Genomic DNA, 13,661 nt, shown 5'->3' with positions numbered 1-13,661 from the left:
GATCAATTATCATTATTATCATTTATCTTTTTAAGTATTACATCTGCAGAGAGAAAACGAAAATGAGTACTGTTTAGAGAGCACACCCAGGAAGTCATTTGAAAGAGACAATCAAAACTTCTTCCCTAGGCAACAAATAACCAGGAAGTATGGTTTATTAATAAAAAATATAAAAAAAATAATATAGGATTTGTAAAGCATCCATATCCACCTTGCTAGGTGCTCAACATATACAATTACCCCGCCTAAGCTACTAGTAGTCTTCAGATTCTGGTGTGCACAGCTTTTTAGGGAATTACTTCCTGCCAGTACCCATTTACCTCACCTGGGTTGAGTGCAGCACAATATGGGTAAATTTCTTGCTGAAGGAAAACATGCCATGGCTTGGAATCAGATTGAACCACTAGACCAAGAAGCCTCCATATTCATTGTTGTAAGATATTGGTCTGGTGCCCTTTGTAAGGTCATGATGTCTCCAAAATCGTGTCCAAATCACTCACTTTTATTTGTCTCTTTTGTATTGACTTTTAGGCAGATTATTGTGTTTTGGTTAAGTCAAATTTATCATCTTGCATATGAGTACTTTGGACATCCTTGCCACTGATGCAGCCCCCTCCCCCCAAAGCTCTGTATGCTATTTAGGGGAGGGAAGGGGGGAGGGGGGCTGTGTCATATTAGTTATGCACAAATTGATGCTTTAATTAACGAGTGATCTCTTTTTTATGCTACACAAGGTATCCCCATGTAATTGACTTGGCGCCTGAGAACATGTTTCAGTCATGCATATATGTAGCAGCCAAGGATAAGAGATTTCTTTTAAAAGGGGTGCACTTGTCTCAAAATTTGACAGGCAAAAAAAAACATAAAAGCAAAACAAAAAATATCATCACTCCTGAATGAGGGCATTTCGGCTTTTTTTCTTTGGAGTGGAAAATGTATGGGGTGCGCCCGCACCTATCACCCTGCCCTCCCCCATCAGATCCATACAATAAATAATAATTAGGAAGATCGCTTCCATATATTACACATTAAACTAGTTTTAGAACTGTAATAAGAACAGGTGGGTGTTTTATAAAGCTGCTTGTGATTTACAAGCGACTTTGAGCCCTTACTTAGTAACTAAACCAACACCAATGGAAATCTAGTGTGTATCACTTCAGGATCACCAATTGTTCTTTAAGTCACTCGTAACTTACCAACAGCTTTATGAAATGGCCCCCTGGTTTATACTTACCTTGAGAAGTTTCATCTTGGACTGGTTCCCACCCAACCTAAAGAGGCCCTCTTCCTCGATACCAAGCTCTAGGAGCCACATGACCAGGACCTCGATGGGAGCCGCAATCTCCCGGTCCTGCAGCCTCAGATGCTCCTCAAGGTGGGTCCCAAACGTAGGCTTGTGCTGGTCCCGGTCCAAGGTCTCCCTCATCTTTGGGACCATGTTTTCTAGTCTGGCTAGGGCATTGCGGTGGTACTGTGCCTGTGCTGCTACCATCTAAGAAATAAAAAGGACTGAGTAATTAATACAACACTCCAATAATAATAATAATAATTGTACTTGCTAAGCGCATGACACTTACTTTATTCAAAGTCTCTCAGTGCTCTACAGTAATGCATCATAATGACCCTGGCGTTAGCAGAGCAGCTGCTACGCACCGTGTTTGAATGAATAAATTCCTGCAGGGAACACAATTACCTGACTTGGGTTGAGTGCAGCACAATGAGGGTACATTTCTTGTAGAAGGAAAACATGCCATGGCTTTAATTTGAACTCAAGTCCCTCAGATTGAAAGAAGAAGTCATAACCACTGGACCATGACACCTCAAACAACCCAATTCCATTTGAAACAGCTTCAATTTTTACCCGATAGCTCCATGTAAGGCGGTTTTGATACAAATACAACTTTATTTGGCCCTTACGACAATTGCTCCACTGCTAATTTCTCTCAGCATATGCATGTAAGATGACGGCGATGACTGTGACAGGGTTTTGAGTTCAAAATTATACGAGGCTAAGGTAAGGTTTGGTGCCAAGGTATCTGCTTCAGAAGTACTTGTTATAATAACAAATACACAATTTTTATAACAAGTTTACCATCAGCTAATCAGAGAAAAGGATTTCAGTAGCTTTTAACTTTATTGCCATTTTTTTCATTACAAGTTTTACAAAATGGGCCCTAGGTTAATGTTTGGCTTCATGTATACATATGGGCAATTGTCACAATAGCAAAAATCTCTGAACCAATTTCGATAACAAGGAAGGGGGGGGGGGGTTCTCAGTTATTGCACAACAGCAAAAAACATGAACCAATTATTGAAAAGCTTATTATTGGCACACATTTTCATGTTTTGTATCATCACACAGTCACCAGTTAAGCTCCTGATAATTTATATGTTTGCACATTTAATGCAACACTTCCACTTCTACCTCGCTTTGGACCAAAAATCAGATACTGCAATGCTTGTCAATATCAAAAGTTGGCTTATACTAAAGTAAATTACTGTAGATGTGTTTTGAATAATATGAATAACATAATTCAGTGTCAAATAGACAGCTACTGGCTCAAACTCAAGGACCAATTTAGTGTTACTCATCATAATACATACATGTATGTCAAACTTATATTCAACATGGATTGAGTAATCACAAAAATAGCTGAAATTCCAGAGCTCCTATACTTATGTATACAAAGTACACAATATTCTAAAAAAGCTGAAAATAAAAAATAACACCTTTGTGAAACAATCTGATGTGTATATTAAAAGTATAAAACTTGGGTTACCATCTTACAAATCCTTCAAATAACTATTTATGTGAGTCATTGCCTTGTCAGCAGCTTGCTCTATAAAATGTTCTGAATGTCCCTTTAACTGTGTCATCTGGCATCTATTCAATAAATAATCTTCCCTCTTTAAAGTACTGGTACATGTAGGAATTGATTTCGATAGGTAATGGTTGAAAAATCCTTAAAAGTTAATCATATGCCACAATGCTTATTTCAAAAAAAGTTTAATTTAGGCTTGCTTTAAATTGTATTAATTCCATTATCACATGCTTTCCTTGGTGTAACTAACACAGAAGAATAATTTATGGTATGACAATAAATGGACAGGCATTTTTCAGTAATTTTTCTGATCTTCATTTGCTATTACTCTGTAATAATACATTTTCCCGAAAAACTGTTTAGCATATATAACTTTTTTTTAATTTAGTTTTAATAATTCTGTGTAAATTTGTTCAATTCTGTGAACATTTCATTTTCTGTTTTAACCAGAACCAGAATTTATCTTTAATGTAGGGCATGAATACATGCCAAAATAACCAGAGAAAAAAAAGGGGCTTTAGTTTGTTTTTTTGTCCATCACTATTCGGTTTATTTCCAATTCGTCCAATGGCCAACTAATCTACTATCATTTGGTCTATCATCAGTTCGTCTACTCACCACATGGTCTACTTTCATTTAGTCTAATGCCATTCCGTCTAACAACCAGTTGACCTAATAGCCATTTAGTCCACATACCATGTGGTTTAATTACACTGAAGTGTTACGGTAATTGTGCAATATGAATGAAAAGAAAATGGGTATTAGACCAACTGGTAATAGACGAAGTGATGATTGGACCAAATGGTTATTGGACCAAGTGGTTGTTAGAAGAAATGTTGGACGGAATGGCATTAGACTAAATGAAGGTAGACCATGTGGTGAGTGGAGTTGGCAGTGGACGAATTGGCAATTTACCTACTCTTCAATATTCCCTAACAATTCAAACATTTTAAAATAATATTAGGGCATAACTTATTGACCAAAATTATTTCAATCTTTCATAATTCAATCAGCAAATATTATCAATTGATACTAAACTTTAAATTATTTTTATATTTCCTTTCAATGCAAAATTTAGTATATTGTTTTTCCTAATTCAATCAGAAAATATTTAATATCCATTGATACTTAACTTTATATTATTTATATTTGCTGTCAATTTGCAAGCGCCTGATTTTGTATTTTCTTTTTTATGTACCGACAGTGGAGGGCAAATTACTATGGATCAATAAAATAAATATAGATCTGGATCTTAGCAATGGCATTAGAAAATCATAACCACCACAAACCAGTAACCTAATTTCTTTATCAACTACTGTGTAAATAGAAATATCATGAAGTTCTCCAAGCATCTAGTACCCATAAATGATAGCATTTCATATTGAAATATCATGAAGTTCTCCAAGCATCTAGTACCCATAAATGATAGCATTTCATATTGAAATAGTATGAACAATTCATTCTTTGGTTCTCTCACATTTTCTTGAAAACATTTCAGTAATCTATTTTCTTCACATTTTATCAAAAAAATGTTCTTGGCAGCTGATCTAGGTTCCCTTTAAATCTTTGGCAAATGAACACATGGTTCCCCTGAGAGCAACTGAAGTATATGTTTCTACAATGTCACATGGAAAAAGGGAAACCTCATCGTAGGTTTCAGGAATAACATAGCAAAATAATGATCAATGTCATATTATTCTGCTTTTGTATTGTGTTTTATTGGAGCAACGTCTCAATTACAGATTAAGAACTTACCGATATTATTACCCATCATCGGATCTTTGCATGCCTACACATAATCAATGCACTTTCTCCACTCCCAGGGGAGCATTCACACAAGAGTTCTAAAACTTAAGCATACTACATAGACCTTTGCATCCTACTGGCTACACATTGAACCCCCCCCCTGGGTGGAGAGAGTGGCAATGTGTGGATTGACATTTTGCCAAATATTTGTGCCGACTCTTTAATACTTCATATATTGCAATCGTTCCCAAAGTAATAATAATAATAATTGTAAATTTATATTGCGCAATTTCTATTTGGATATACTCAACTGCGTATTACAATACATAACAGATAAGCAGAAAAACAATTAACAGGATACGCAAAAATTTAGTTCGCTAAATTAATCGAAGAAAAATAAGATTAATTATTTCTACAAAATACATAACCACAAACATGAAAAAGTGACTTGAAAGAGGTGGGATTTCAGTTTGGTTTTAAATAAGTTGACAGAGGATGCATTTCTTATTGAGGAAGGGAGACTATTCCAGAGTTTGGGTGCAGCACTGATAAAGGCACGGTCACCTAGTGTGATCTTTGTTTTACATGTTGGGAGACTGAGGAGCATTGCGCCATGGGAACTACGAAGCCTGTAAGACTGGGTGGGTGATTTTAATTTAAGGAGTTCACTGAGATAGGTGGGGGCCATGTCATGTAGTATCTTGTATGTTAGGAGCATTATTTTGAATTTGATTTGCTGACGTACTCGAAGCCAATGTAGATCGTTGAGTAGGGGCCTTACATGGAAAGTTGTACCTAAGTTTGTGCACAGATTTATGAAAACAGCCCTGGATATATCATACTTACATCCATTAAACTCCTGGACAGAAGACTTTCTTTTGATACTAGATTCAGCATGTCTGTGACTAACGCATCCTGGATTGGATAAATAACATAGAGGATAGAGATACCAATAAATCACTCTATGGAATTGATCTTCATGAAGATACATGCATACCAGAATGTGATTAATATTAGTTTTACTTTAAGAATTACAACAATACAAATAAAATATCCAGACCGAATATTGGAGTGATAAATATGCCCAAAATTCTTGTCTGACTTTACTAATCCCTTCAAAATTTCTTACTCTGTACATACGTGTACATGCATTAAATGTAAGCAAGTTTATTATTAATACCAAAATTTTCTGGGTGAAATATTAATTTGTTTTCTATGGTGGTGTCTTTATTTTTACAAACAAATTCAGGAATCTCTCACACATGTGTCATTCACAAAGTATTGTTTGAAGTAATTTCCTTATTGATATATGTCACAATGTGGTGACTCTCAATGATCACCCACACCCATATTACTGAGATATATATGAGCAGAAAATAAGTTTCAGATCTGCATTATAAGATAAACAAAATGAAAAAAAAAACAAGAACTCATATGAACTTTTACTTATTAATTACTTTCATCAAGCGTGAAGTATCTTCACCGATTAAAAAGAAAGACATACCGAAAGTAACACAATGTAAAAGTCAAACACATCTGTCATTGAGGCTACACAGATATCTAAACCATGTCAAGATATCTTGCTAATCACATCTCATAAACACATTTTTGTTCTTTAATCTCTTCAGTTTTATTCGTCAGAATATCAATCAAAATGTACAAAACATGTGTTACATCTTGAATAAAACAGAACATTCACATATAATGTCTTACATAAAAAATATCGTAAATGCACTGTTCTTGACTCAAAATCATTTAAATTGTTGAGCCCTGGCCTTGCCAACCTAAACACATTGTCCATTATTTATTTGGACCAAAATTCAAAATATCATTCCCTGACAATTATGAACATTTTGAGTGTCATTTGAATTAATAAATTGGATGTGTATTGTTAGGGATTTGTGCCCCAATCGGCTTTCCATACGTACATGTAGTTAAACCACAACTTTAAGCCAGGATTTTATTTAAACCAAAGTTATGAATATGGGCCTAAAAGTAAATCTGTAGGCTATTTTGACAATTTTTATGTACAGTACATGTAGTTGATAAAAAGTGAAGTCTATTTCAATTCACCCCTTCTAACGTTTGCATGGAAAATTAATTTGCATGCATGCCTATCACTAGATAATTAGCTATCAACTTAGTTGGTTACAAGCAATCAACAAGCTTAACATTTCTGTGAGGAATAGTGACATCAAAGCAGACTTGAAATCAATCTTTGACAAGCTGATTTTGTCTTCATTGCAAAAGCTGCAGCTCACTAAAATTTGAATTTTAATACCTCCCTATCCATTTTGAATAATTTGAACCTCGGTATAGAGTGTAGTGGTTTCACAGTACACCATGCATTCTTTCAGGGGGATATGTTGTTCCTTAAAAGGAACACCCAAACTCTTTATCTTAAATAATTGCCTTTACTCCCAATTTTCCCCTTTCGTTCTAAGAGATTTTTGTAAGACTTTTCTCATATTACTTTTGTTTTAATCCTTTAACCCAATAAAAGATCAGTACTGTCTATGGGCAGAGCTGAACTGGGTGTCCTTCCAATTTCACTATCTTCATGTCTCTTTGATATGTATTGTTGTTCCTTTTTATGTTTGTTTCTTAAGTTTGTTATATTTAGATCTTGCTATGCATGTATATGTTCATACAATGTATATGTACATGTTTTTATTGTGAATTTCAGAGAATGAATTTTCTTGCCCAAACTTTGAGCCAGATGAAAATAGGTCAAATACCCCCAAAATAGAAAAAATAAATTTGGTTGATTTGAATGATAAAAAAGAATGGTTCCTTTGCCATTGCATGAATAGGTAAGCTTTGAGTCATGATAATCATTGTTTCCACCCAATACTCTGAACCTTTTTGACCTATGAGCTCACATACCAGCACCAAACTGATAGTATGGTATTACAGGTGTTGTTTTACATGATAGATCATGACATCTATCACAAACTCTTCATAATAATCAACAATACATCTGAACATGAAATGTATTCAAATATGTAACTGGGAATGCCATTTCCTGCTCATGTGACCAGAAGATAAGGAATATTGTTATCCAAACTAGGGCCAAGTCATCAGGTTTTGTAAAAAAAAATGAACATAAAAAATAAATGGGCAGTTTTGTTTAAATGGTTGAACCTTTTGTGCAAAAAGGGGAAAATTTCAAACAAGAAATCACTGAAAAACACCCTTAAAATTGCCAAAATATTCCCTAATTAATATCATACTGTTTTGACCTGAACTTAGAATGTACATTTCAGAAATGTAATTTCTGGAATAATTCTTATCTGAAAGGAAAATGAAGTGAAACAACATATTTCCATCCAAAAAAGATTTTACAAACCTAGATCTAATATCTACAATACATAAATTTGAGCGTGTGGAGACATGAATGGTTTCTTCTTTGGATGGTTCTACTAACATTCTGTCATGAAAATGTCGATAAATTTGATTATCTGTCAATATTCCACTGTTTTGTGGCAGCTGATTACTCTCCATACTTTTGTTTTGTAAAGTGTTACAACTATTGTAACTTCGTCGTTATAGTAACCACAATGGAAAGCTTGATTATGATTGGCTGCTGGTCCCTGTTACCATGGTAGTTGCCGTAATGTTACAATAGTAATAACCCTTTATGAAACAGGCCCCTACAACTGTATTTTGTATCCATCACTGCATCACTAGCACCAAAAAGACCAAAAAGGAATTCAGGCGCATATCCAGGGGTGGGTCAGAAGGTGCGGGCACACCCCGTAAAATTTTGAAAAACAAAAGACGCATCCCCTTTAATGCCTTCATTTGGAAGCCATGCATTTTGTATGCTCACTAAAGTGCACATCATGGCTTTAATTGTGATGTCATGTAGAAGATGGTTGGCTCATTTTGCCCATGAGATCCACTTTTTAATGTTAGGAGGGTATTTCTGAGTTTTCTACTATTGATTCTTACTAGCATCAATCCATTATATAAAACAAATAATGCAGAGGTTTGTGCTTGTGATGATCGCTACAATGCAGATCTGTCAGATATTCAAGATGTGTTGCACCATCATAAATGTAAATACCTTCATTAAAGTGTACTGCATCTATAGATGAATTCACCTGTGCCTTATGTGTATAGTGGGAGTGTTTTTTTTTTCATTTTAGAGGCACAGGATATTAAAGGTGATATGGGGTTCAGGTAGAGGAATTTCCTCTAGATTAATGGCTAAAGTTTACTTGGAAAGGATGATTGTAGGGAAAAAATAATAAGCTTGCATTTATGTAAAATCAGACAATAAATACTTGTCTTAAGATTCTTAAAATCGTAAAAAAATGATATGGCAAGTCCAAACTTTAAAGGGAACCTGTTTTAAGCCCATCTTCGCAAGTGTGGTGTTCAGGGCATTTTTGCACTGGCACAACAGAGTGAATAGCACTATATCTGGTATCTAGTACTAAAGTAGATTGTCTCTGTGTACATATATGGTCAAGTTCCCTTTCCCTCAACCTATCTGTGAACACCCAACCAAGTGACGGTTTGAGGAAGTGAAACTGTTTTTATTTCCCTCTTATTTTGACAGTGTTCATGACCAACCTCACCATAGAATAATATGTCTTTCTCCCTATCATTACCTCTATTCATGGAAACCAATGTGGTAGGGCAATGCGCTGGGGAAATACAACAGACTTGAGGGATAGTATGCAGTGGATCCCTATGCCAGCTTTTACAGATATTCTTGTAGGATGTTATACATACACGTACAGTCAAGCCTGTGTGCGTAGCCACCTGTCTATAGCAGCCACCTGCCTATAGTGACCACTAAAACAGATCCCCATAGAGGCAGATTGTATGTATAAGAACCTATCTGTAACAGCCACCTGCCTATAGTGACCACTAAAACAGATTCTCATAGAGACAGATTGTATGTATAAGAACCTGTCTATAGCAGCCACCTGTCTATAGTGACCACTAAAACAGATCCCCATAGAGGCAGATTGTATGTATAAGAACCTATCTATAGCAGCCACCTGCCTATAGTGACCACTAAAACAGATTCCCGTAGAGGCAGATTATATGTATAAGAACATGTCTATAGCAGCCACCTGCCTATAGTGACCACTAAAACAGATTCTCATAGAGACAGATTGTATGTGTAAGAACCTGTCTATAGCAGCCACCTGTCTATACAAGCCACATTTTGTGTTTCTCTGGAGTGGTCACTATAGACAGGTTTTACTATACATAAGTGAATGAGGAAGAAAGGCTGAATAAAGAAAATTAAGACAAAATCATTATATACAAAATGAAAACAAATGCCAATATGATGAGAAAGAAAAGTTATGTCCACATGGCGAGGTACGTTATCGGTCATGTTCATATATATAAAATGTAAAAGCTGATATTTATGTTTACATCCACAGCGTCCACGCACCAAACATCCAGTTGGAAACCCGCATCGTGGCTGACAGCAGATCAATAACCACATGCGCGCACACTGTGGATATAAAATCAAATCTCACTATTTACTTTCTATATATCAACATATTTGGCACGAAACATCATCTCTCCAAGTCGATTTGGATAGTTGTATGTCAACATGAAGAGAAAAATTATTACGGCATGCTGATAAACATCTCACCAGGTCAGTGGAACAAGCTTCCGTAGCTTCATGGCCTGGGTCCTGCTACATAAAAGTAACTATATTAACTTTGCAATCCAATGGTAACTACCATGGTAACAATGCTAATCAGCCAATCAGAGTCAAGGATTTCATGGAAGTTATTATTGGATGGCAAAGTTATCACAATAGTAACTTTTATGCAATGGGGTACAGGAATCACCAAAAACCAGCTTCATTTTCCTACAAGGAACCCACTTACATGGATAGAGAGTGGCAAAAACAAATTAATGTCTGAGAATCAACACAGACCCTGTATCTTTCCACATTAGTTTGGGCATCATGTACCAGGAATCCACTATCATGGATAGAGAGTGTCAAAAACAGATTAATGCCTGAGATTCAATACCAACCCTGTATCGTTCCACATTAGTTTGGGCATCATTTACCAGGAATCCACTATCATGGATAGAGAGTGTCAAAAACAGATTAATGCCTGAGATTCAATACCAACCCTGTATCTTTCTACTTAAGTTTGGGCATCATGTACCAGGAACCCACTATCATGGATAGAGAGAAGCAAAGACAGATTGATGCCTGAGAATCCATACCAACCTTGCATTGTTCTACTTTAGTTTGGGCATCATCTAATTCCTCTTTGATGGCATCTATTTTTGCTGCTTGCTCCTGGAAGTTGCCTTTCCCTAATGCTGTTTGCCTGGAAGCACTGTGAAACCTGTATTTATACAATTAAAAAAGAACATGTCAAACATTAAGAACTTTTATTAAGACAGTGCCGCGCCCGACACTGGCACTAGTCTGATGGTCCCAGACCAGTAAAAACTGCTGTTGGGCCAGTAACTTTTCAGAAATAGCGAGATTTAATGGTCCAACATGACCAGTTAAAATTTATCAAACTGATACAAATGATATTTTCTCCTCTTTTGTAGGTCTAAGTTATAAAAAGTAGCTCTGGCACCTTAAAAAGCAACTCCCCAAAAGTGAATGTCTCTGGGCTATTCCACGGTTACTCAGGTTACATTTGGAGACACCTTGACTCATACTTGGACCTGTAACTCCATTATTATTGATAGGAACTAAACATCTCCTTATCACAACAAAGTACACAGTCTGACTATCCTTTGTATAAAAATAAAACTTGGGAAATTTTATTATGCTCCTGGCAAATCTTTGGAATGTGTCGGTTACTCACGTTACATGATTTGGACATGCATAAAATGAAAAGTCGACATAAGTGAAAAGTCTCCTCATACAAGGCTTTTATGAAAGTTGATTATATCCATTTCAAAGAAGTATATTAGGGAGACAAACTGTATATAATTTAAAAAATAAAGAACACATGGTTTTTACTTGGGGTGCAGATAATATGGTTACTCACGTTACATTTTGTCCATGTATGGTTAACAACACACGTCATTAAAAATTCAATAATGTCTGTAAAATTCATTGCTAGGAACATCAAAAAGAGATTTTATACCAAAAATTTGAACAATTGGAGCTTTATTAGGGAGTAAGAGGGAAAAGTATGATTTTGCTTACTAATTATGCATAAATTAGCATAATCGCTTAATACCAATTTGCATGAAATAAATTACTGTATAGTATTGTAGAATATGTCCAAGACAACCTGCGCGCAAATTTTCAGCGTGATCGTGCGGCCAATGGCCGAATCTCTAGGGGGGCCTGGGAGGCCCCCCCCCCCTGGGCTACATGTATATCAACTCCCAAAATACCCCGGCCTAGATACATGTAGGGTTACAGGTAAGGGCATTCAATGTGTTGTTCGAACACTCTTTAAAGTTTGGTTAATCAAAACCAAGTCTTACAAATGCACTCTCGCATTGTGAATACTTCTACTAATATTCAATTTTTTTGTGATTGTATGACCACTGATATTTTGATGAACAAAGAGTCACATCAAAGAGGTGTACCCTCATTTTGCTTAAATAAATAAAAAATAACTTCACAATTCACCATGAGACTTAAAACTTGACATCCCACAGAAAATGTTACCTAACTGAATAATTTTTACTGGTTACTCACATTACATGATGGTTACTCACATTACAGTTTTTCTTCATCATTTTTATTTAAAAAAAAATTCTTTTTAATGATTTTGATAGTCATCACTGTGTCAAAGATTGTTTGAAGGAAGAGAATTTAAAATCCCACCAATTAACTGTGAAGAATTTTTCTCTCAGAAAACAAATTCAGTTTTTTCGGTTACTCATGTTACATCACCTGAGCAGGTTGCAATATTCATTTTTCAATGAGTACTACAAATTTACTTGAAAAGCTGTTGTGTTTTTTAAGTAATTTGACTCTTCTAAACTTCAGAAATATATAAAGTGGTATGTTGTTGTAATAGCAAAATGGTAATAAGGCATATTTCATTTTCACTATTTTTCTTGTATTTTCGTACAGAATGGAAGACACAACTTTTGACCATTTTTTTCCAAAGTATACATATGAAAATAAACTTTTTATTTCTTGTTCCTGAAACTATCATGTATGAAGGTCTTTTTAAAATATTAAAAAATTCAAGAAAATATTGAATTTGAATTTTTAAGCTCATGTCCACCAACCTGTGAAAAATGAATTCTGTTGTGTGTGTGTGTTATGGGTATACTGTTTGTTTGGGGTTTTTTTTTTGAGGGGGGCAATAAAAGCAAGAAAAGATACATATAGCAAAATAAACTCAAGCCTTTAAAAAAAATATTTTTCTTTATTTCGAGGGACCAGTAAATTTTAGGTTCGGACCAGTAAAAAGGGAAAAACTGGGTACATGTATCTACTGGTTTGAAATGAACAGGTTGGTCCAGTAGAAAAAAAGTTAATGTGGAACCCTAAACGAATATACAAGAACTTTAATTGTGATAAAAGACCCACAAACAACACCAAATTAGAACTCTTCCCATATGTGAATATGATAATTGGCGTCCATAAATCATGCTCCCCATTTCATAAAATGCACAATTTCTATATTAAATTAACCATCAGTCATTCAGATAGAAGGATTTCAGTAGCTTTTAACTGATATTGCAAATTCGTTATTATAACAAGTATTACGAAACAGGGCCCCTGTTCTAGTCCAAGTCTCAATCAAATTGAAGGCAAATTTCCATGAATATCTGCCTAAGTGATTTCTTGTTAATTATCACGTACATTTATAGTACTGCACTATGATGGAAAACTGTAACTTGTTTACTAATAGTCGTTGGGATATATATTGGGATTGGGATTCTATTTCTCATCTATTTAAATCAAAACTAAGATCATTGCAAAATCTTGAGGGTTAATGTTGATGAAAATAATTGATAGGGAATAATATAACTACATGTATCTCTAGAACATTTTCTTCAAGTAATGACACAAATCCAGAAACTTCAATCACTATGAAAACATTGAAAATGAAAGACAAAATAATTGAGTTCAGTAAATTGCTTTTTTCTTAAGATGGTCCTCTA

At 35.1% G+C, this 13,661-nt stretch overlaps 1 protein-coding gene across 3 annotated transcripts in view; it reads right to left on the bottom strand.

Moving 5' to 3' along the window:
* Positions 1-13,661, bottom strand: part of LOC121422290 (rho GTPase-activating protein 17-like) — a 69,437-nt gene that overhangs the window by 24,772 nt on the left and 31,004 nt on the right. For all 3 annotated transcript variants that reach the window (XR_005971143.1, XR_005971144.1, XM_041617227.1), the window contains exons 7-9: positions 10,789-10,909; positions 5,415-5,483; positions 1,235-1,492 (exon numbers count right to left, since the gene is read on the bottom strand). Coding sequence is in view for 1 of the 3 variants with exons in the window: in XM_041617227.1 (XP_041473161.1) it covers positions 1,235-1,492; positions 5,415-5,483; positions 10,789-10,909 (448 nt within the window). In the remaining 2 variants the exon portion in view is untranslated. The remainder of the gene's footprint in view (positions 1-1,234; positions 1,493-5,414; positions 5,484-10,788; positions 10,910-13,661) is intronic.

The sequence above is a fragment of the Lytechinus variegatus genome, chromosome 10, assembly GCF_018143015.1.
Source record: "Lytechinus variegatus isolate NC3 chromosome 10, Lvar_3.0, whole genome shotgun sequence".
Classification (NCBI taxonomy): Eukaryota; Metazoa; Echinodermata; class Echinoidea; order Temnopleuroida; family Toxopneustidae; genus Lytechinus; species Lytechinus variegatus.
Note: the sequence above shows the minus strand (reverse complement) of the source record. Positions and strands in the feature narration are given on the sequence as shown.